Source organism: Spea bombifrons, chromosome 2 (assembly GCF_027358695.1).
Source record: "Spea bombifrons isolate aSpeBom1 chromosome 2, aSpeBom1.2.pri, whole genome shotgun sequence".
NCBI classification, from domain to species: Eukaryota; Metazoa; Chordata; class Amphibia; order Anura; family Pelobatidae; genus Spea; species Spea bombifrons.
This window is the reverse complement of record NC_071088.1, coordinates 88,197,297-88,222,633: the sequence shown is the minus strand read 5'-3', so window position 1 is coordinate 88,222,633 and position 25,337 is coordinate 88,197,297. Positions and strand designations below refer to the sequence as shown.

The 25,337-nt window shown below is 37.3% G+C and overlaps 1 protein-coding gene across 1 annotated transcript in view; it reads left to right on the top strand.

Moving 5' to 3' along the window:
* Positions 1-25,337, top strand: part of SH3RF3 (SH3 domain containing ring finger 3) — a 152,800-nt gene that overhangs the window by 117,229 nt on the left and 10,234 nt on the right. Inside the window, exons 4-8 of the mRNA XM_053455074.1 lie at positions 5,840-6,193; positions 14,773-14,882; positions 20,367-20,537; positions 23,700-23,941; positions 24,659-24,990. Coding sequence (XP_053311049.1) covers positions 5,840-6,193; positions 14,773-14,882; positions 20,367-20,537; positions 23,700-23,941; positions 24,659-24,990 — 1,209 coding nt within the window. The remainder of the gene's footprint in view (positions 1-5,839; positions 6,194-14,772; positions 14,883-20,366; positions 20,538-23,699; positions 23,942-24,658; positions 24,991-25,337) is intronic.

The following is a 25,337-nucleotide window of genomic DNA, read 5'->3' as shown; positions in this document are numbered from 1 at the left end:
CTTCAGTGTGACCCATCCTACTGATAATGCTTGTCCATTAAGATGGCATGTCTATGTGCTTTTTTTATTTTATACACCTGCAATGGGTGTGTATGAAAGTGAATAAACTTTATTCAATTTAGTGGACCCAGGCAGCTAACATGCCTGGCTCAACCCTGACACCCAAGTGGATATACAAACATGCAAACATTTGCATCATAAAGCAAAACCATGATTAGTATTTTACATTTTAAGTTTCACTGGACCTTTAAGTCACTTTGAAACTAAATATGTATGATTCTAATGTTTGGTTTGCAAATAGAAACTTTTGTTTCTCTAAACGCCATGGAAACGGCAAGATGTGATCAATCTTTTTCCGTTTTACTATAAAAATACTAAATCCACTGCAAAATGAACCACTTTTCACCCTCAAACACATTTGGGAATGAAGGCATGCTGTGCACCTCATTGAATCATTTTAAGGGAAGGATTTTCTATGATTTCAATCTACATTTATTTATATAGCGCCTGCCAATTCTGTAGCGCTGTTACAACAGACTTTGTAAATAATTTAAAATCACACACAATAATAAACTATTATAAAAGGAGAAGAGGGCCCTGGTCTTGTGAGCTTACAATCTAGTATTTGTAGAATTTTCTGAGCACTCATACCATCGAACATATGATTGTTCTATGAGGTTTAGTCAGGCTGTTTAATTGTTAACTGTTTTTGTTACACTGGTTTTTGTATCCCCAAGCAAAGGTTCTTATGTCTCTCCTCATAGTTAAAGGGCCAATATGTATAACCCTTCCTCTGTAAAATAAAACTACATTGCTAAAGACTATGGCACCTGGGATATTAATTCCACCAACAAGTGACAACGTAACAAGTGCAAGGAACAGGCTGTATTCAAGCATCTCATTATAGTCACTGATTACATTTTAGTATTGGCGAAACCTGAAGAGTTGTCTGTCTTCCAGCGATTGCTGTGTGATTATAATACTGCAGTTGAATGTGGTAGCTCTATTTCTTGAGTCTGGTTTCTTCGGAGATGTCAGTTCGCAATAGCTACATTGAAATTAAGTATCTACTTGAATTAGACGGAACCATCTGGTTTCTCCGAAAATGGCAGTCTGCTGGCAGATAACAAGAAGCATTAGTCTGGAAAATAATTAAATGGTAAATTATGAACATGGTAGGATTTTGAAATGAGATCAACTGTTGAAGGTATATCTGGCAGACGTGTGGCAGACGTGTGGGTTGTGTGGTGCTGGCTGATAAAGGTCTGGTATCGGGGTAGAGCTGGTGACATGGCATTTTATTAGTATGCTAACACTTACTCACTGCTGCTTATTCCAACACGACTTGGAAAATGACTAATTAGAGCTGGTGGGCAGGATTGCAGATGTCTTGCCCACTACCTAACTCTTCATTGCTGAATTAAAATAATCTTGGGCTGTGCTGTATTACATTTCCTTTGGATACAAAAAAATTTGCTGTAAAGTTAAACTCCTGTACAGTTGCTGAGACCCCCCAGCCGTTAGATTGTTTTAATGCTCATTGAAGTCCGATCTGTTCTTATCTCCAAATACTCTTCTAACTGCCCTCTGCCTATGATTTGTGACTGTTCAGCAGGTATCACTCCTTCATATTTAGCTATCCAGGATTTTATACATCGTTCCTCTTACTTATTTTAACTTTACCTGCATGCTAAAACTTTGCCTGTCCAGAGAAGCTTTCAGATCTTGTCCCCACAGACTTCTGTACATGATCTTATCTACAATGAAATCATTATCAGCCAAATAGACTCTTCCCTTCGTAAGTCCTAATAGAGTGTAAGAGCATGAGAGCAGGGGTCTCTTCTCTTTCTGTAGTAGTATGTCTTAATTAATGTTATTGTCAGTTTTGTATATTGTCAACTTTCACGGTCTTGTGTTGTAATAGCGTCGCATAAGAAACCTTAGTTTTTCTTTCTTTCTTTCTTTCTTTCTTTCTTTCTTTCTTTCTCTCTTTCTTATTACTGGCAAATGGGAAAATAATGCTTTAGTGAGTCTCCTTCTACTTGGGCTACCATATAATGAAATATGAAAGCCACTGCAGCGATCACTATAATGGTTTAAAAAGTGCTATAATAAAGCATGCATCCTATCGATACAGCAAAGTAATTTATTTAATTCATGGAAAATTATTTTGTAATTATACATAATTCTACCCACGACAAAGTATACTCATTAAATTCCTATTACTAAATAGATACATGAATAATGTGGTTTAATGTTGCTCATTACTCTTTTTCACAATTTGACAGAATTTTTATGCCACTTTTATACTGTTCATACCATATACCACCATGTGGTTGATTATAAGACTACTCAGATTATAAAACAATCCTTACTTTTTTTTGGGGGGGGGGTGGCCATGTCCTACACTCAAGGAAAAACAGTATATCACATGCATGTACATTGAAGAAACTTGTTAGATAATGATTGTGTTCTATTACAAAGATATTTTAAACCTGTTCAGTTGTCGGCAATTACCGTGCATAATCAATATAAGATTTTATAATATATATATTATATAATTTTATAAGATTCAGGGGACTCGTCCTCTTTTGAAATATAGGAACAAGGATCCTTATAGGAGTTAAGGTCATCACCACTCTCATCAGATTCTGATGAATCAATTTGAGCTTTAGCTCTTTTCCAATGTCTGGCTGTTTTTGTCCGGTCAGGGACTCTTTTGCGCGGTACACCAGCGCTCTCAGGGACAGGAATAGGAGCCTTGTCCATCACGACAGTAGCATGGCTGTCAGTCAGGAGTGGGGAAAGGTGCTTAGATGTAAACAGGGCTTTTTTGCTTAATGGGGCAGGAGCGGGCACAGTAGCAGGAGCTGAGGTCACAAGTGCTTGGAGCAAAGCCTGCTGAATAGACTGGGTGATAGAGTGAGACATTAAACCCATAGCAGAGGAAAGGGCTTTAGTAATGGTGTGGGACATTGTAGCATCCAACAGAGGCTGAGCATCATCAGCATGATCCCTAATGGATGAACCTGCCGCCCCAGCAGGAGCAGCCTGGTCACCAAAATGATCCATGAGGGGGACAATAAGATACAATAAAAAATGGGAAACCACTAGTAAATACCGGCTGAAAAAAGAAACGGTGGGTTGATTAACCCGAGTGGAAAACAACTGAAGAGAAACGAAGGTAAGGAAGGAGCTGAGATGTATGCCGATGAAGAGCGGGAATCCTGTAAGAAGCGCGCCAACAAAGATGGCCGCCGCGCGAGTCAGGGCGCATGCGCACACCGGACTCGCCGGCTGAGAAGGAAGCCAGTGACGCAGAAGCTCAGAGAAGAGCACCGCGACGCGGGCGAAGTAAACGGAGGAACCAGGAAGGTAAGAGGCAATGAAGGAACCGAAAACGGCAGAAACCGTCACGAGCAAAACACGCAAATAAGATGAGAAGATCAGGGTATACGGCTGGAAGGCACAAAATATACATGCTTCAAAACGGAAGGGGACAATAATAACGACAGTAAATATAATGCGATATAATGACAGAAAATTACGCATATAATTAAACTGAGAAAAATGGTAGAGCAAAGGAATACTTAACTGTCCGCTGAGGGAGCAGCAAGAAAAGAGGAAGTGCAGCAGTATATCACGCCCTTTGATGTATCTGGATCTATTGCTGATTGGCTGACCTGTTTATATCTCTTTATATATGTTTTTTCTCTTCAGTTAACTACTTCCTGTATTTTTTGCTGCTGAGGGAGTAGTAATAAAGAAAGAGAATGCACTACTAAAATCTTAGCCTCAAAAATATTCTAATATAGTCAAGTGCATGTTTTTGGCCTTGCAGGATCTTCCTTTATGTGCAGGTGGCCAGTGGACTTTAGGAAATATGCTCTAACACCTGAAACCTGTGCATACTGACTCTTGTTTTACATTAATTGCTGTTGCTTTTAAATATTGTTTATTCCCCTTCTGCAGGATGCATACATTTATGATGTTTTTTCAGAAATCCTCTTCAGGTACATTTGAGGTTTTTGCCAATACAAACACTAATCCTACCTTCTGTTATACCTAATCCTACTATCATACATCCCAGCATTAAGGCAGTTTTTATTTTAGGGTGTGCGTTTAGAAGCAGTGGATTTTCCAAGAGTTTTTATGGGACCTTGCAACCTATTTATGCATCTGAGAGAAACATCTATAGCAAGAATAATGTAATTAATTTATACAATGTATGAAAAGACCATTTTGCTGTTCCTATACACATTATGGTGGCGTTTAGGGCTGTAGAACACTGTGATACATTCATACCCAACACACACATTCTAAGCTTCTACAAAAGTTTGGAGGGGGGGCACAGGAATTTGGATCCCAAAGAAAGACCGTCCCCCTCAAAAAAGGAACCCTTGGCAGACGTGCAATGGGTACTTGGTTTATCAGCTGAGCTACTCTAAAGAGGGTTGCCACAGTCACAGCTGTTAGCGTAAGTAAATTAATTTATAAAAACTTCCTGTAGCCTGTAATTTTCATTTGTCTGTCAGTTTAATTGCCTTGGAAAATTAAAAATAAGGTACATTTACATTGGTGGGAAACTGCAGGATTCAGCAGATTTAGCAGAAGCCCCATGCTTAGGAGATAGCATTAACATTTAAAGTAACCTCTCCGCTATCATTTACATTAAAGTGCATGTGATGGCTGGAGTACCCCTGTAACATTCTGCATGTTTTGCCCACATGCTGCTAATTGTAGTTATTACATATTAACTAATAAGTCATGCCGACTCTCCCGCAGTTGATAGATTGTTGATCTGTTACGTACTAGTAAAAACATTGCCGATGACGAGATGCCCACAGGCGATACATGCAGAACTTTCAAATGCGTGAGTTCCTATAGGCGAGCCTTCTGGGCTTTTGCCTAGATGAAACAAGGCTTGGTAAAATTTAGGAACGGATCATTGGGGCTTGCCACACAGTTCGCACTATGTTTAATTACTCTGAAAGACGCAAATCCCTATATAACATAGAATATGCTATTTCATCATTTTTATTATGCTTTGATATATATATATAAAAAAACTATTGTCTGTGATCAAAACAGGACAATTTGTACTTTCTGTGTAATGCTCTTACATTTTTTAATCAATATAGTATAGTCCCTATTTACATTTTTTTTTGCATATCATGATTCTTCACCAAAGTGTGACTGCATGTTACACAGGTAAAAATTGTCCTCAACAGATTCCTTGAGTTATGCCAATGTTGGGTTTGGTGGAGATGGCTCAGTAACTAGTAAACATCCTGTTTTGTGTTTACTAGTGTTAAATCTTAAATTAACTCCTTAAACTTTTGACACTTAATTAGTAAACACTAGTTCATGATTTAGTAATACTGAAAAATCCAGTTTGCAGAAATTAATTTGGTTTTAGAACATAGGGTAACAAGTTTAATGTGTGTTAATACAGTAGGGTATTATCCTATATGTGATCTGTTTGTGTATGAAAAGACAATAAACTGCATTCAGTCCATGCCATCTAAGTATGAATGGTACCATAGCTACAGATTAGTATTGCTTTAGAGGACATCATAAATATAACCTTATGTGTACTTCATTCCAATGTTTTACAGTGTTTTCACATCTTCACAATGTTTTACTGTGCTTTCACATTTGCAGTCTTTTTGAAAAGAAGACTATATTTCTTATGGAAGCCCAGCTGGGTCAGATCGAAAGTCTGTAACCTAGATTTGTTACACTGAGAACAAAAATGGAAAAATACAAGACACAAAATGACCACCATTTAACCGTTTTTCTCTTTTTTTCCCCTTTAATCTCCCACTTTGACACTCAGCTGAACGAGGCAGCAAAGCAGCTCATTGAGAAGGACAAGACAAGCTTATCTACAGCACCAAGCTATGAGGTCCCTGTCTCATTTGATGCCAGCTTGGTAGTCAGTGTGACCCAGAGTCCTACTTTAAACAGTACCGGAGTTGTTAGTGCCAACCAAAGGCATTTCGACATCAAGAGGAATACCAAGAAACGCCACTCTTTCACCGCCCTCAGTATGACGCACAAATCTTCCCATGCCATGAATAACAGGCACTCCATGGAAATTAGTTCTCCCGTTTTGATCAGTTCTAGTGATCCCCGTGCTGCTGCCAGAATCGGAGGCTTGGCTCAACTTTCATCCAGTGCTCCAGTTCAGGTAATCTTTTACAGAGCCGCAGGATGAGGGTAGACAGGTGAATTACAACCCTATTTTGGTGGCACCTGAAAAAAAAAAAAAACTATGGACGTCTTATTGGCAAGGTTGCCAAATAAGATGATGCCATTAAAGTGGACCTGTGACCTAGAACAACTTTTCATTATTCTGAATGTCTTCAAATCTTTTAAATGTTTCTACTAATTAACCTACATACTGAACACACTAAATAACCCTTACCCTCTTCCTTTGAGTTAGGAAATTTGTTACAAATGTTAAAAAGGGCAGAACAAGCAGCCGAATATTCTGGGAAATGCTGTTTTGTGTGTATCGGAGACACAATACGTGTCTTTACAGCACCCTAAATTCTGACCAACGTTATAGTTTTAATATAACATAGGCCTATTAATGTTGATTACTGTGATTTTTTTTCATCTGATAATAGATCCACCGTAATCAAGTGCAAATCTAAACAGAATTTGTGACTTCTGCCTTTTCTAACATCTCCTTTGCATGCATGTCCTTGCTTATGATACGTCTGACCCTTTAAGGCCTATAAGCTGTAAGCTTCTATGCATTGCCCTGATTTTGACAGCATCAGTAGGGTCACACTAAAATGTAGACTTAACTTGTTATTCATGGCTTCCGGAAGGTATAAATACAGGACTGAAATTAGCATCTACCATCAAAACCAAATCCGACTAATCTTACAAATTAACATGACATGTTAAGAAATATTACATTTCCTCTGACTTTTTTAATAGGTTTAACATTTTAATACATTGATACTATTAAAGGATTCCTGTGCTGTTTCTGTAGGGATTTTTTGCAGGGATATCTTTTATTTAACTCAAACTAATTCTCTTATTCATATGTTTTAATCAGCTTTTACCTGGATTGGAAGAGTTTAACACATTTTTGCATGTTTTCTGTCCTAATTTGTATGCATAACTAATTCTGCTTTATGTCTGATCAAAACACTTAATTGGAGGACCTTTATTTTTTTCCTAGCATTTGTTCAGGATCCACTAAATTGATCCACTTTTTTATTATTGCACACAATATTTGATTGAATGGGGCCATTAAGAGTTAACCCAACATTCTATTTGGTTTGAATAATTTCAGGATTCAGATTCTCTTTTTCTCTTTTAGTTGCACTACTTATGCCTTATTCTTGACAGATGTTTGGAAAGGTGAAATGTCAATCTTATTCCCAAGTAACAAGGTTTTAATGGAACTACTTTGTGTCATGAATAATTCAGCTCTGTTATTTCTTTATTGGCAACATTATCTAACGTCATCCATGCCTTTATGAGTTATACAGTATGTCATGTCTTTTTAATGTTGCTAAATAATCTAAGTTGCTTTTTGTATGTGAATATTAGACAAGGAAGAAACTAATCACAAAACCCTTCAACATAAACAAGCACATATATAAATGGCATATAATTAGTTCTAAAGAGATTGTGCACATTGAGCATTATTGCCCATGTCTTTGGAAGCCAGATGTTGTGGGACAATATATTATTGGACCTCTAGTGGAATTCATACCTTTTGCCAAGCCATCCTTGAAATGGATTTCTCCCAGCGAAGTTGTTTTATAATTAACAATAAAAAAGTAGAGCGGGAATAGTGCCATACTTACCCTGTTATCTGCTACATTTTCTTACAATATACTGTTATCAAGCATTAAAAGTAAGCAAAATGCAAAATAGGTTAAAAAAAATGAATGGACATATACATCCTTGTGTTAATCAAGCTGAGCAGAGAGCATAGTAGTTATTAGAGTCAACGATATTTACTCAAGCTGCAGAGAGCTCTTAATTCATTCATATGGCTTGTTTTACATTCAAACATGTAGGCCCCATTAATATGTAGAAAGCAATTTAGTCAGGTAACACTGCAAATTGCATGCGACATCTAGAAAATAAGCTGAGGGAGGAATCCAGAAGGTTAGGAGATCTTTCAAAGGCCTAGTCACATTAAATCAGCAAGTACATCAATACGTTGGTTCTTTGTGTTACATTTTAATGGAATAATGACATTGACAAGCATCAGTGAGTTGAACTCCTGTTATCGAGGCAGATCGTATTCTAATTTTAAAAATGTTTTACCTTCTTTATGAAAAAAACAGAGACACGATTACTAAAACTGGTAACAATGCAAGGTTTTGTGTAAAATCCACGTTTGATCATTTATAAATTAAGAACAAGGGCTTATATAGTACAGTGCTGTGGAATATGATGGTGCTATATGAAACAATAAATAATAATAATATACATAGACACAAATGCATTTAGTGTTTAAAATCTAAATATAATGTTTATATTGTTGATTATTTCATGTATCACATGTGGATAGTTACAGTCTCTGGATCTGAAGCACCAGCTTGACATAGATGCCCATCTTTCCTTAAAGTGCATGTACATATTAATTGACAGTCTTTGAAACTATTTCCAGGAACATAGTGCCACTCAACAGTCATGTGTCAGATTGCTAATTATACATGATTTCTCTGTGAAGATAACATTTAGTCTTGTGGAATAAATCACAAGAACTGTGTAGGAGGTACTTTCTTTGCAGAATTAATAACAATTTAAATTTACATACAAGAATAACTCATATGCAACACTACGTAGACAAAAGTATTGGGACACCTGACCATTACATCAACAGGGACATTTATGACATTGCATTCTAAATACATAGACATTAATATGCAGTTGGTTCCCCCTTTACAGCTACAACACCTTCCACTCTTCTGGGAAGGCTTTCCACAAGATTTTGAACTGTTTCTCTGCGAATATCCTTTCATCCAGTATTTGTGAGGTCAAACACTAATGTTGAATGAGAAGGCCTGGCTTGCAATCTCTGTTCCAGTTCATGCCAAAGGTGTTGAATGGGCTTAAGTTCTGGGCTCTGTGTGGACCAGTCAAGTTCTTATTAATATCACCTTTTGTCTTGACTTTGATGGTTCATGGTGCATTTGGCCAGGGGCGGGCTGGACTGTACTGGTGTGTGTGTTTGGTGTGGCAGAGCCTGTCCTGGTGTGTGGTTGGTGTGCCGGTGTGGCACAGCCTGTCCTGATATGTGTGTGTGTTAGGGTACCGGTGTGGCAGAGCCTGTCCTGGTGTGTGTATTTGGCTGTTGGTGTGGCAGAGCCTGTCATGGTGTGTGTGTGTGTGTTTGGGTGTTGGTGTGGCAGAGTCTGTCAGGGTCTTTGTGTTTGGTGTGTCGGTGTGGCAGAGCCTGTCCTGGTGTGTGTGTTTGGCTGTCAGTGTGGCAGAGCCTGTCCTGGTGTTTGGTGTGGCAGAGCCTATCCTGCTGTGTGTGTTTGGTGTGCTGTGTGGCAGAGCCTGTCCTGGTGTTTGGTGTGGCAGAGCCTATTCTGCTGTGTGTGTTTGGTGTGCTGTGTGGCAGAGCCTGTCCTGGTGCCAGTGTGTGTTTTGGTTGCCGGTGTGGCAGAGCCTGTCCTGGTGTGTGTTTGGTGTGTCGGTGTTGCAGAGCCTGCACTGTGTGTATATTTGGTGTGCCGGTGTGGCAGAGCCTGTCCTGGTATGTGTGTGTGTTTGGGTGCCAGTGTGGCAGAGCCTGTCCCAGTGTGTTTGTGTTTGGGTATCGGTGTGGCAGAGCCTGTCCTGGTGTGTGTGTGTGTTTGGGTGCCCGTGTGGGAGAAGAGCCTGTCCTGGTGTGTGTTTGGGTGTTTATGTGGCTGAGTCTGTCCTGGTGTGTGTGTTTGGGTGTTGGTGTGTCAGAGCCTGTCCTGGTGTGTGTGTGTTTGGGTGGCAGTGTGGCAGAGCCTGTCCTGGTGTGTATTTGGTCATCTGTTTCCTGGCACTTTACTTACTGTAGGGATAAATTGAACTACTTAACTTTTAATTATCCATACATAAAACACACTCTTGAATTTGTAGTCACATAAGAGGACAAAACTTTCTAGGCCCAGAAATCAATGAGAGGAAAAGTAAAGGTTTTGTGTTATTTACTCTGTTTCAATCTGCATATTTTATTAAAAAGCATTAGTGGCACTAAATTGTGCTTTCAGGCGTCCCGTGTATGATGAATTTTTTTTGTGTATTGATTACTCCCAATCCCATCACATCACATCAATATGCGTTAGAAAATCAGGAAAAGATGGGCATGGATGGTGGGCTGATTCGGTGGTGCAACGGGCCACTTGACCAGACTTGCCCCCCCAGGCCTTAGGCTGCCAGCCCTCCCCTGCATATGGCCCATATAGTGTTTGTATGATGTTAAAAAAAATCCAGCCTAGGGTTTATAACTTTTGATTTCATCTCTGCCATGTCTGGAAATCATTCAGCAACAGCCCCTGGAAGTGAATAGATTGCCGTATGCAAATAAATAAACATGTAAACTTTAAATATAGTTCCAAGACATAATTTGCAGTGGACACATGATCTTGGCTTTGGTCAGTTCCAGGATTTCACCAGTTCATTTGTATTAAGCAATGTGGTTATGGCACCACTCACAAGGTTTTACACCAAGTTTGTGCTGTACTACCGCTAAAGTATGAAATGCTTGTGCAAAAGTATAAAGTATAGAAAGTTGGACATTTCATTTCTTTTTTCTCATAACTGCTAACATACTTAGAGAGAGTCATCAAGCTGTGTAAGATAATTTGTCACTTGCACAGTGGAGGCAATGAAGAGTAAATAATGAAGTCTTGCAGGTGATCTCAGCTGGAAACATTGCTTAAATCAGCTTTGTAAGACATTCCCATTTAAGTGACAAAATAGAAAAATCAATGCACTCAGTGCTTGACATGGTAGTCCCACAAGCCTGCATTGAAAAATAATCAAATAGATTTATTGACATACAAGTAATGCATAATAGACACATCTGATTGATATGATTCATTTTAAATATACACTTGTTTTATAATTTTGTATAAAAAGGGGGTTCTTTATGCCACCATAATCAGATGAGAGCTAGTGATAGCTGCCATCTACTGCATGTTCTATGTGATTTTGATAAATGGGTTTATTTAGGGTCAGGGAAAGTGTGCTCAGTCAGTCTCATAATGGATGAGGGGCTAAGCGGTGCCGGTGAATATCCCTTTTTCCATTTTCTATCCTGTCCAGGGTAGAAAACACACAAAAGAGACTTTTAGGCTGTGTTTTCCCAACCACATATGTAAGTCTCCAAATATCCTGTATATTCCTAGGACACTCGAGCCATCGCATGCACTATGATAGCTATGTGCCAACTTAAATTACGACTACATTTAGGAATTCGGCAGAATATCGTCTAAGCATTTGACCCCCAAGCTCCTAGGTTTGTAGGAAATGTGTTTGGCTTTCCACTCCACCGCTAGCTTTTGCAATAGTTCCAGGTTATCTAACGAGTGCCAAAAGCATTCCAATTGATTTCAGAGGGCCATCTTTCTTGTCAGTGATTGGCTTAAAAAGTCTTAGAGACTCGCTGACAGTGTCAGCCAAGGCTCTTATGGAGACAGTTGCTTTTCATGAAATAGATATTGTCTCCAATATTCAATTTGAACAAATAAGAAGAGTTAAGAGTTCCCAGGTTGAAATAAAGGTTGCTCAGAATATAAAACTGTTTTTTTTCTCAGTTCAAACATGTAAGTTTTAACGTATCATAAAGCAATAACGATAGGGTGATTTATACATGCTACACTGGCAGAGCACCATTCTACATTTTTACTATATATCATATAGGTTAAATAAAATTATACCTTATTGAGTAGGAAATATAATGCTTCTCATTGCGAAATTTTATTTTTGAAGCAATGGCCAAACAGTAACATCTAAATCTAAATATCATTGAAATATAATGCATTATATATATCTATCTATCCATCCATCATCTATCTATCTATCTATCTATCTATCTATCTATCTATAATACACTACAATACAGTTACATCTAATACATCTAAATCTAAATATCATTTAAATATAATACATATCTATCTATAAACATTATAATACAGTTCTACCATGCCCAGTTTTGTCGAGCACAGATCCAGAGACCATTAAGAACTGATTACCCACACCATTGTTTTATAGATTGTGTGGATTACTGAATTGAGTAGCTCAATCTCATAAATCATTAGAATTTTTCCAACTCATATATTTCAAGGGGAACAACCTCATTTTTTTAGCTTTGAGCTAACATCGTCTGATCACGTACGTAACAAAAAATTAATATATAAAGTTAAGCAAATGATAAGAAGTTAGTAAGCATATGAGATGAAACAGCACATTTCCCAGTGAATTAATGAATGTAGCTGTGGCCTGCAGTGAGACAGTTCCAGATTTGCTTTGAAGTCAGCATAGTAATTTCAGGCTGGTGATTTTATTGATGGCAATGGCATTCAGCCCGTTGCAGATTCAGTTAGTTTTTATTGTGTTGATGAAAATGTTGTTTGTGTCTCACTTCCACAACTATCACAGCAATGATGAAAAATCGAATTCGGGAGTTGTGTTTCATTGTACCCATGAAACAACACAAAATATGAGGGTAGATAGTCTTCCTGGTGTCCACCTTCTCTTGAATAGATGGTCATAGGAGGACATGACACAGGAAAGGGTCAGAGGTAAAAAGAAAGTGGATGACCTTTAAAATGTATGGAACTCCAACCCAACATTTACATATAGTGTCATACAATCTAGGTATAAACTCACTTCTTTAAATAAAGCTTGCTTTGTCAGGAGAGCATATAGGCATACTTATACTTTACATTATTATTATAAAAAATAGAGTAATACATTTTAAAGTGTGTGGAATCCTGCCCAATGTGGGTTATTCTAAGACGCTCCTCTCTATGTAGTAGACTTGTTTACTTGATTTTAATCACTGCTTATCATAATCCTTTTCTAGATGCTTTATCGTTAGTTATTGGAATGCTCTCATGTGTAATTCATTCTCACAAAGATTGTCATAAAATATTGGGTTTACATCCCTCTCACAACCAGGACCAGATGGCATAGTTCATTCCACCCATTTACTTAATATACGAGCCGTATGGATGTAACCAAGTAAACGTACTTTGTAGTGTTGGTTTCTACTCAGTTGAGTGCAGAAACTAGCCGGAATAGCCAAATGAGCAGAAATTATCTTTCAATTTGTCAGAGTATCTCCTATTTACTTAAGTGTGATGTGTGGTAGTAAGACATTATTTTTATCTCCCAAGTAAGAATAAAAACTGTGTTAAGAAGCCTTAAGAATAGATGTTTGGAAATTGAGTTTTTCGTTGCGCTAATATGGAGTGGCCTCCAACTTGAGGTCTGCCATATATACAATGCAAAACATAGTATTCATAGTATTTTGGTTATAGCCTTAATCACTATATGTCCAAATCATGGTATTTTCATAATCAGGGTCCACATACAGTTATACTGTAATTCACAGGTGATCAACTACAAATATATTCATATATACTTTGGATATATGTATTATTTTACTGTTGGTCCAAAAAAAAAGAATAAAACCACATAGATTTAAGGCAACAGCTGGGAATGATACATATTTCTAGGTAAACAATAATATTGGTAAAAAGACACCCAAAAGAATGATTTGATTCTTTTTATGTCCAGAACCAAGAGCATTGTAGAAGTAGAATGATAATGGGGATGTTAACCATTTCACTGGCAGAATAGCCTAAGAGGTTGATTTGCAATCCATCCCAGTTTCCACTAGCCTCGGAGAGGTGAAGCAAGCACGCTAATGAGCTGTTTGAATGCCTTCTAGTTCCCATTTAAGTTCCAGCAGAGATGCTTTACAGTGCTTGCAGAGAAGCCGTTAACAAGCTGGTGTCCCTTGTGGCAAAGGGGGGTTTTGTGGTGGTTCCACAGAGAGCTTCAAATCATGCTGATATGCCTTGCATTAAGATGACAAATTGCTAGAACACCCCCCATCCTCTCCTGCACAAAAAGAAACATGCAATTTTCTAAATGTCTCCTGCAATACAATAAAAAATATTTCGTGACAAAAACAGAAGGAAAAAAGCAAACCCCGGTATCTTATTGCAAGGAATTTCTGTGATTATTAAGTAGTTCTCAATGTACTAATGCTAACACTGAACAGTCTGGTAAATATACTGTATTTAGCTAATCCACCCTCTTCCCATCCATCATTTAAATTCTTTCAGTTCTATATGGTCCAAAAATAACTTTTACCATGACAATAACTGGAATTTCTTGTTCAAATACACAATGCGTATTATAGCTCCCACTACTGCTTCCTGGTACACAGTAATACTCTAACCTTGTAGATCACAAAACACTAGCTTTTACAATAGTGATATAGTCTCATACTTAGTAAATGTATTATGTTGTTGTCTGATGGAAAATAATCAATGTGTTTTGTGCTCTTTGGAAACTGTTTTCATATATTATTTCATATTTTACATTTTCCAGAGCTGTTTTGGATCCTTACCAACAACCAAATGGAGTTTTTTTAAAATTAAGTTTTAAATCCCTCTGTTTTAGGTCTATATAGCTATTTTGTATAGGAGTTCCTCCAGAAGAAATGGATACAGTTAACGCTAGGAGCCTAAGACCCTTAGACTTAATACCTTCTTTGTTTTCCTCACTCAGGATTCATCTACATTAGGCTCTGTTCCTGCTGCTGGAGCTACTGGTCCCAAAACGGGCACACTGCTTGGAGAACAAGGGACATCACCAAAAGTTCAGCTGCCACTAAACATGTGAGTTGCCATACAATGATTTTAGATTTTGTTTTATGGCTTTGTATTTCTGTGCTCACGAAATATATCATAATACATGACATGCAGTGGTACAAAGAAGAACAAGAAAAATGTAATAGATTGTCATGTTTATCCATCGAATAAACATTTGCAAAACCAGTGCTTCTCATTTCTTTCCCAAATAAGTAGCTCTAGTACATGATTTCCTCCAATATCTCCAGGTCCCTTATTTTGGCTGTTGTAAAATAAAACAGAAATTGAAGTGTCCCTGGACCCACCTGACATGTTTTCAGAAACCAACATGACAACCCTTTGACCTTCTTAATAACACCACTTTGCACAATGTATCAATACAAACGCATAAGGGCGGAACCATTGTTTACTGCATGCAGCATTTATAATATTATAACCCTTTGGTCATTTTGAGTTTCCGCCTTAATTCACTTAAACTTTACTTGTTACAGCGGGGGCATCTAGGGACCATGGTGCAAGATAGCTGGTAGGCACCCGCGTTTTTTTTAAAAAATAAGCACAATTCAAAATAAATTAGATTAAACAACTAATACATTTTTTAAGTCATAATCTAACAAAGAGTTAGTGAGAATTTTAAGGGACGTGCAAGAGAATATCAAAATTCAGTCTAAATAGCCAAGTTGGAATAACAGATGCACTGGAGATTTTCCCAACTTAGCTAGTTTGGCCTCAGTTTTGAAATTCTCCTGCAACGTTCTTGTAATTCATTTCCCATTCTTTACACTTTTCCTTTATCTATTTATTAACCCCTCATTTATGTCTCCTCATATCTTTTTTATCAGCCCTCTCCTTTACTTCTCCTGCATTTCTTTTTTTACCCATCCCATTTTTATTCTCATCCTTATATTTCCTCGTATACTTTTTATTAACCTGTTCCTTTTTTTGTCTTTAACCCCACCATTACATCTTATACATGTTTTAGACCTTACCGTTACATTTCCCCCTTGTTTTAAACCTCATCATTACATCTTGCTTGATCTTATTCCCACCTGTCAGATTCCTTGCGCCCTATCAAATCCCTTGCCTCAGCCCCCTGTCAAATTCCTTGTCCCTGTCAAATACCCAGTCACACATGTAATATCCTCAGCCAGCCCTCAGCCACTGTCATATGCTTTTCCCTTAGGCGACATCATAACCCCCAGCTCCTGGCCATATTCCCCTCATCCACTCTATTGTCAGCACAGCCCCTGTATTCTTATCTGTTTTTTTCTTAACCCTTGGTTACATTAGTTTATATACTAACATATACATATACACTTATTCAAGTATACACAATCAGAAACACATATATACTGTACATACTCGCAAATTCACATTTACATACACATTCACTTACACATATTCACATGTATACAAAACCACATATATAATCCAGTTCATATGGAAGTTTTAATCTATTTCTATAGATATGTGTTTACATGTTTACATTTGCTTATCATGTTTTACACTCACAAACTTCCACACACACTTACACTTCTTCCATAAACACACTGCTTATACACATACTACTTCCACACACACATACACTAACATACTTACACACACACAGACAAACATACTTCCACAGACACAAATGCCAATTGTTCCTGATACTATAAGATGAAAACCCAAGTCCACATAAAATTAATATAACTCAACTGTGTGGACCTCGCCATTGGTTTTATAACATTTCTAATAGCTCATGTTATGAATCATATTCATAAAGAATGCCTTTGATTTAAAACACATATTTAGCTCGTTGCCCAATTGCTCTTAAGAGGTATATTTTGCCTAAATTATAGCCAAGTCAGGGCAAGATGTTCCAGGTTTCATATAACTGATGAGAAGATTTGTGAGTTTTGTTTTTTTATGGCATGTGTAGGTCCACGTGAAGTTAACAGTGCCAAGCCTCAGATGTGATTGCTAATCCTTGGTAACCATTGATAAATCTTTGACTTGTTACCATAAAAGGGAAAAAAGTTATTTCTTAGTTCTTGGGTTTTAATCACTTCAAGACTATTTCTATTTTGAGCCCAGTTGGACCTTAGTGCAGATTGTATAATAGGTTACGTCTCTGGATTTCATTCCATTATCACTTACATGTTAGCCAACAGGATGCTATCCTTGAGTAGAACAATGGTGATATACCGGTTTTGATTTTGTGTTTCTCATTCATCTGAGATTTTTAAAATGTCACTAAAGATTTAAAGGCTTGGTTGCCATAGTATTACATTTTTTTCTGAGTACTGCCTGTGTTAAAGGTGTTCTAGCTGCTGAGTACTGCCTGTGGGGGAAAGTTACCCTAGCTGCTAGGTACTACCTGCTTTAAAGGTGTTACAGCTGCTGAGTACTACCAACAGTAAAGGTGTTCTAGCTTGTGAGAATTGCTTGCAGTAAAGGTGCCCTAGCTGCTAAGTAGTAATGGTGTTCTAGCTGATATAATGCTGCCTGTAGTCAGGGGGGTACAATCATTAGAGTAAGGGGCCTGGCGGTCCTGGGGTGGGGCGCTTGGGGAGATAAAGTCTACCATAGTTTAAAAACAAAAAAAAGCTCTGCACTGGACCACTAATTAGAGGGTGAAGGAGGTCTCATTCTATCAGGAGAGACTTCTCAACACTCCTGATTGTCCCTCCACACGGACCTCAGTGTAAGCTGCAGCCAGCCAGTCTGAAACTGCCCATGTCTGGTAATAGAGGGGGTTAATTGGCTTAGACTGCTCATGTCTGGTAAATGACAGTATGCATGTGTGTGTGTGTATATATATATATATATATATATATATTATAATTGAAATGTATTATTAAATCTGAAATCCCAAGGCTTCCTAATAATTTCTATAAGATACAATATTCACTATATAGACAAAAGTATTGGGACACCTGACCATTACACCAACACTTTGATAACATCATTTTCTAAATACATAGACATTAAAATGTAGTTGGTCCACTCTTTTCAGCTATAACAGCTTCCACTCTTCTGGGAAGGCTTTCCACAAGATTTTGGAGTGTTTCTGTGGAAATGTTTGCCCATTCATGCAGAAGAGCATTTGTGAGGACAGACACTGATGTTGGATGAGAAGGCCGGGCGCACAATCTCCATTCCAGTTCATCCCAAAGGTGTTCGATGGGGTTGAGGTTAGGGCTCTTCCACACCAAACTCATCCAACTATGTCTTTATGGACCTTGCTTTGCGCATTCGGCCACAATCATGGTGGAATAGAAAAGGGTCTTCCCCAAAGCGTTCCAATCATAGCATTGTCCAAAATGTCTTGGTATGTCCCCTTCACCAAACCAGCGAATGTCATCATAGCAAGTACTGGATGTTAGGAGGGAGGATCTTCATGTATGTATTACTTTGAAGTATTGCATGAGTCGAATTTTGGGGTCCAACAGGCATACTCTGCTGATACAGAAAGTGGAATCCAACTCTCATCAAATTCAGTTTAGGGGTTTTAACCAGCAGCTTTGAGTATTGCCTCTTGACTCCTTAACGTGGAATGATTACATTCATATAATAACAATGGTTATATAAGATGTGGTGCAAATGAATAGAATTCAATGCATATAGTACGAGAATACTTAAATAAGCAGCAGCAGAAAAGAGCATAAGTGCTGAGCATTAGCATATCTTTTTTTCTTCTTCTTTCCATGTCTTGAAGAAAACTGGAAGTGTTATTCAAGTTCTTCACAAAGTTATATTTATTATGAATAACACTGGAAGTTTTGTGAGCTAATGTACAAATGTTAGGCGAGAGCTACAAATTCAATGAGTACAAGGGCACGCCAGATGAATATGATTTGCTATAGAGTCTCTTGTGGATAAAATTGTAGAACTTTGAGTCACAGTAGCAAGAGAGGGATCCTAAAAAGAAAAATTACTGAAAAATGAGCAGTGTATGAGTGAATGATAAATATGTGGAATATGGTTAAAATATGTATGATAACGTGGGTACTTTATATTCTGCACTGGTCAATAGGTTTGGGGACTAAACTGACAATGCAATTGTCAAAATATATTCCAGTTGCTCTTTGATGGGCTATACAGTCAATGTTATGTGGAGAACACGGTACATGTAATGTGGGAATGGTACGGTGTAATTTCATCAGCTTCAACATAGAAAAATGTTTTAGCCAAAGTGTGTTTTATGCATCAAAGGCTTATTTATATTTTATATTGCACATACATGTCCCCATCCCACAATCCCAGGTCACAGTGGTCTAATAATTGTATTGTTAAGAGTAATCATCTTGAGGTTACAAATACTAGTTTATACAGCTCATGTAATCTGTTGTAATACTTTTAGTTTAATTCAGCGAGGTGTCTATATATTAAAAATGATTATTATTATTATTATTATTACAAGGGTATACAAAAAATATAAAGAAATCATATAAAAAGTAATATTCTGATTTATCCATTTTTTTTCTCATGTTATCATGTTTCTTGGAAAAAAAATGCCACCTTTTGTCAAAGGAAGATGCCCCAAAGGTTTGCATTACATCCTATTAATGTGCAGGTTTTTGTATAAATTCAGTATATACAAAAATAGTTTCCAAATTGTCCAAAATTGCTTTTGAAATGTATTTTTCTTGTGGGTAACACCATCAACCTGTGTTTGAAGAAATGTAGCATCAGTGAAAAGAATCAGATTTGTGTTATCAAATAGCACTTATATCTGTCATTGTCCCATTATCTGCCCAGGCTCCCTAAAGAATGCATTGGAAAACGTTTTTAAGTCATACTGTGTATTTTCTGTCAGATCACTAAAAGTCTGCCAATGGTTCCATTTGCAAATGCTTTGAATCAAATAGATAATAAAGTATATGTACTGTTTCCTCTGTATGGAAGGTTCCCCATCACTTAAGCATTTTTTTGAGGAAATGTTTTAATGCACATGCTGAATCGCCAGTCAGTTTACAAACAGCCTGGGGTATGTTTATTTGCATAATGTCAATTATTATAGACGTTACCCTCTTTTGAAAATGTATATTTCTTCTTATGCTTTTAATTAGTTCAGGCTATAGGTAACAGCAAGCCTTGTCTTTCCAAGTCAGGTCATGGCACCATGGAGAACGGCGAGATATCGTAGAAGCCAGTAGAGTTCACCAGGAAAGCTAAGATATTGTTTTAACGTTATACGAAGGTCCATAGTGGCATTCTTTTAGACTGAAAGATAAGCTCCAACCGAGGGTTCTGGAGTATTATTTAAATACTCCTTACACAAACCAGATATCTTTGACTAGTTCAGTTCATACTGAAGTCTCCATTCATATGCCCAAAACTACTAAAACCAACTCCATAAATAAAACCTGGAATATCCCAATAATAGACACAATGTAGATTTTCCATATGTCATGATTTGAAACGTATATCTTATTTTCGAATGCATTTTTTTTTACAATATTAGTTCATCATACGTATTAAATATGAAATCATAAAGGGTAACCAATGCTTTTCCCATTCTTACAGATACTTAGCCCTCTACGCATACAAACCACAGAAGAACGATGAGCTGGAGCTACGCAAGGGAGAGATGTATAGGGTCATTGAAAAATGTCAAGATGGATGGTTCAAGGGTACTTCTCTCCGGACTGGATTGTCAGGAGTCTTTCCAGGCAATTATGTCACTCCTGTCTCTAGGTGAGGAGACCAATTTTAAATAAGCCACTTTTAGATTGTGATGTTACATATGGATGAAGATGCCACTGATATCAGAGGTTTTTTTTTTTGTTTTTTGTTACACAAGAATTGTATGCAGAAGTTGAAAACAGCCCTTAGAAACTCTTGCAACTGAGTATCAGTGACTGTAAGCATGTCCAAGGCTTATAGTACTATTTCCATAAATCAAAGTACAGTGTTGGCCCTTTCCCAAATTACCCACAGTCTACAACCAAGCTGCCAGCCTCGTGTGCAGAACTGCGGACTTATATTGGTCTGAAAAACTATAAGGTCTCATAAGATTTTGGACTCTGGTTACTTCTGTTCTTGCTTACAGTATCTGGCTAACCAGAAGGCTTATGATCCCGAAGACAGGAGTTTGGTTCCACAATGTTGTGTAGGTCCTAAGTAGTACATTCTGACAAGGATAACTCTAGCAGGCCAAAGTTATTGTTGAAGTGTATCGTTAATGCTGCATGTGTAGTTTGCAATGTTGTTTCTGCTAGCTTAGTATTCAAGGCCATATGCGACAATGTGGCATGAGATGCTCATACTCTGAATCTCTCTCTAACAATATAAATTGTCACTTCCTTCTAGCACATATAATCCATTAGTGATGGACTGATTCACCTGATTGCGACCTTGCTTAATACTTTGTGAATGACGTCCACTGGTTTCTCAGCTTATAATTTGTTTGCAAACAAGTGCTTTTTGGTTTTCTCAGAGCACTTTGGATTTTTTTTTTATTGCTAACATATTCATTTTCTTTTCTTGGCCAGAATACTGGAGCTACCTTTCATGTATGTGTACCGAATGACAAGCAGAGCACATATTTCTATTGTCAACCTGCAATTACCACTGCATTACCTCGATTTATTTTATGTTACATGGTATCCAGTAGATTTGTTGTAATAGCATTCTGTTGTCATAGCAACATATTGCCCTGGCAGTTTAAATGCATTTCTTCACAGTTGATACTAGCTAAAACATGAGAAACAAAACGAATTACAAAGGACCAATCTGCACTTACAATATGTTATCTAAAATATTTCATGAATTACTTCATTTATATAATATTACTGTGGTTTTTTTTCTTGGCTAAAACCTAATTTACTGTAATAAATAGTTGAAAATTGTTTCCAAAAATGAATAAGAGATGGAACCCAACTACTAAAAAGCACCAACCTAGTGTGGTTTATATATAAAACCTAACCAGTTATAAATAGTGGTATTGTTACCATAGCAACCTGTGGAACCTTCCTGCTGATGGGACCACCCCACCTGTGCAAAATCACATTTTATACATTGTTATAAAAAAATATTTGCCCCTTTTCCAGTTTCTTGTATTTTTGCATATTTGTCACGCTTAAATGTTTCAGATCATCAAACTAATTTTACAATTAGACAAAGGTAATCTGGGTAAACACGGAATGCAGTTTTTAAATGAAGATTTCATGTAGAGAAGGTAAAAAAGCTATCCAATCCTACATGGCCATATGTGAAAAAAGCATTCCCCTCCTCTCCATTGCAGAGTCGCAAAACAAAAAACACAAAGGCTTGTCTCAGATTTGCCAAAAAAATCATCTTGATGACCCAAGCCTTTTACGAAAATATTCTGCAGGTAAATTAGTCAAAGGGTGGACTTTTTGGAAGCTTTGGGTCCCGTTACATCTAGCGTAAAGTTAACAAACTTCAGAATGCCACTTTTCTCTTTCACATAAATAATGGGCAATAGGTCATAATAATCACTATTCTCCCAGCTGTGCCTCCATCTACGCCTAAAATAATAGTGTCCCTCTTTAGTCATTTAAAATGTTGAGGTTTATGATGTGTTGTCGCGTTATTAGAATAAAGTAAAGGAAGATCACCTCAAAGAAGGTGATTTCTTTAAGATACCTGGAAATGCACATTTGTATAGGCATTGATGTCATGCAATTTTTTTTAATGTCCATTTAAAATCAGGCTCGCGCAAGTTGTGCTTTAATGGGGTCATTATAGTATAAAATGCCATGCTGTGCGGTTGGCTCTCCACCGCTTCATTTACATACAAACAGCTTCAGACGCCAGGCACTCTGACTGTTTTATACTGCAAGTAAATCTGATAACACGCAAAATGTATCCTATATGACTTAATGTGGCCCAAGGTACTGAGTGCGAACTGTATGTTGTTATTCTAAAACAAGCATTTTAATAAAATAACTAAAAACGTAGACGAAAACAGAGTGAAGAGGTAGTAGAGAATTTATGTTTTCATATGTTTTGAATGTCTGTTCTCTGCTGGAAAACACATTTGCAGGTTTAATCAAAATGTTCTTAGGAAATTTACCATCATTGCAACACATTCTCATTGGAGTTTAGCTTTTAGTACTAGTAGAATAAACCTTTTGAGTGCTGGAATGGTTTTGTGATTCAGTGTTTGTGTGTTTGTGTGTTTAGTGTGTTGTTGGTCTTTGTTAAATGTAAATGGTTTGTTATATGTTTTACCATACGTACTAAACAATAACATTTCTCTAAAGCAAAACCATGCATTGAATCATCAAGTATTGCAAATCTTAGTATTGCAATGTGTTTAGAAAACTGAGCAATCTCACTGATAATGCGGTTATAATTTCTATCCATTTAAACCTGAGATAAATGCAAATCCAGGAAATATTAGTGATAATGATTTGATATTTGACTTTATAAATATATATATATATATATATATATATATGAATCAATCAGTATAAAGCTTTATAAACCTTACATTTACCGGTTCAGTGCCAAAGGGGCAGGCCAGTCCCTTTGATACTCATTAGGTTGACAGCAATATCCATCATAGTAAGTATCTGCTATGTTTAACATCATGTAAAAAAATATCTTGCATTATGTTTTGTAGCAAAACATTTAACAATGCTAACAGAATGCAGCATTTGTGTATGAAAATGCATTGTCTTCTTTAAGAATTATTATTTTTTTAATTTTAATAAAAGAGTTCACAAACCCTATACATTCTGGAGGTTGTTAGAATTAGCCCTATTCAATGTTGTCTTAATGAACTTGGCACTAATAAGGCTGCTAATGTTTCCCCCTCTTAGGCAAACTGTAGAAGGGGAAATGGGATACGCTCTTTGATGATTGTGTTTTCTTGTGTTTCTCTTGAAGGATGCCTGCTGGGCTTAGGAATTGCGCCATGGGAGTCCCAGTCACAGTCAGAGGTTCTTCAGTGGCTACACATGGGTCAACCCAAGGGGGAATGACAAACTGTACCAATGTGGTTAGGCCTGCTCTCCCTATCACTGTGCCTCAGATACATCCACACCAATCCCCAACAAATTCTCAGACCAGCTCTGTAAAGATCTCTTCCCAGCAAGCTGTCAACCAGGCCCGTGGTGCTATGCAGATGGGTAAGTTCAGCAGTATGGTTGCCTTTTATTTTTGTCATTCTCATACATAGTAAGCGCCACACAGTGCATTCTGTAAATGAATAATGGAATCAGCTGATGCCAACATACTAGAACAAAGTATAGAAGATTTATCAATTAGAGAGTAGAAAACAAAAGGGATTAAAACTATAAAGGCTTTATGCTATAACAATGAAGTTAAACCCTTTGCCCAACTGAAACAAGAACTAAATCTAAGAGTTAAAAAAAAAAAAATCACAAAAAAATTACAAAATTTCAATCCAGCATTTTGTGCTGTCTCTATATGATTTTCTGCATATCTCGTGTTTTACACAGCCTTTACTGTATGTATGTATGTGTATGTATCTCCCATGCTTTGTCTTTCTGTATAAATTCCTCTTTTCTTTTATTCTGCCTTTTTCTTTTTTTCCCTGCCTCTCACTATCCTATTGCTTTGGTCACATTCTCTGGAAAGGTTTTTCTCTTATTCCGTCTAGAGTTTGGAAGAGTGTATTTGTTTGTTGAATGGAGTTATGAATGAAGAGCATGATTTATGCAAAATAGTAAAAGTGAATATGTCTCCTGAAATACTTAATTTTACTAGTTTGCAACAAAAATAGCTCTGTATCACCTCTAATATGGTCATATAACATATTTGCAGAAGTCTCAGAATTCCACATAAGAAGGTTTTTTTTTTAATTTCTCATCAATTTCTTTTAGCACACTCTTCAGCACAATCCCAGGAACGTCCAACAGCAACTGTTTCACCGTTAAGGACTCAGAGTTCTCCGTCACGTCTGCCAGCAAACCTAAATAGGCCACATTCGACAGTATCTCCCCAACACAGCCAGCAGCCTGCTGGACAGACCTCTACGCCGACCCATTGTGCAAGGCCAATCATACCACTGACTTCAGCTGCATCAGCCATCACTCCACCTAATGTAACTGCAGCAAACCTAAATGGTGAAGCCACCAATGGACCCATCAGCAGTTTGATGACTGCTAGCCCCACACATACAGCCAGCAAAGCAGAAGATAGAAAGATGGAAAAGGTGAGCCCTTCACTTGGAAAGTGTGCCTGCTCAAAGCAACAGTGTAAAAGCAACACATTTGAAAGCCCCTTTTACTAATGTTTTATTTAACCCTCTTTATTTGTTATAGATACGGTAATTCCTTTTATCCTTACAAAACTGTCAATCAGACACCCATTTATAAGCTATTTAATTCAAGTCAAAAATACCATCCCTTTTCCATGCATACTCCATATGTTGCCCTATATATTCCCTTTATAAACAACATTTTTAAATGCATGTAAATATATCTAATAGACCTTTTATAGTGGACATGATGTTAATGTGCTCCACCTGAAACGATCATGAAAAACATAGTCCAACCACTG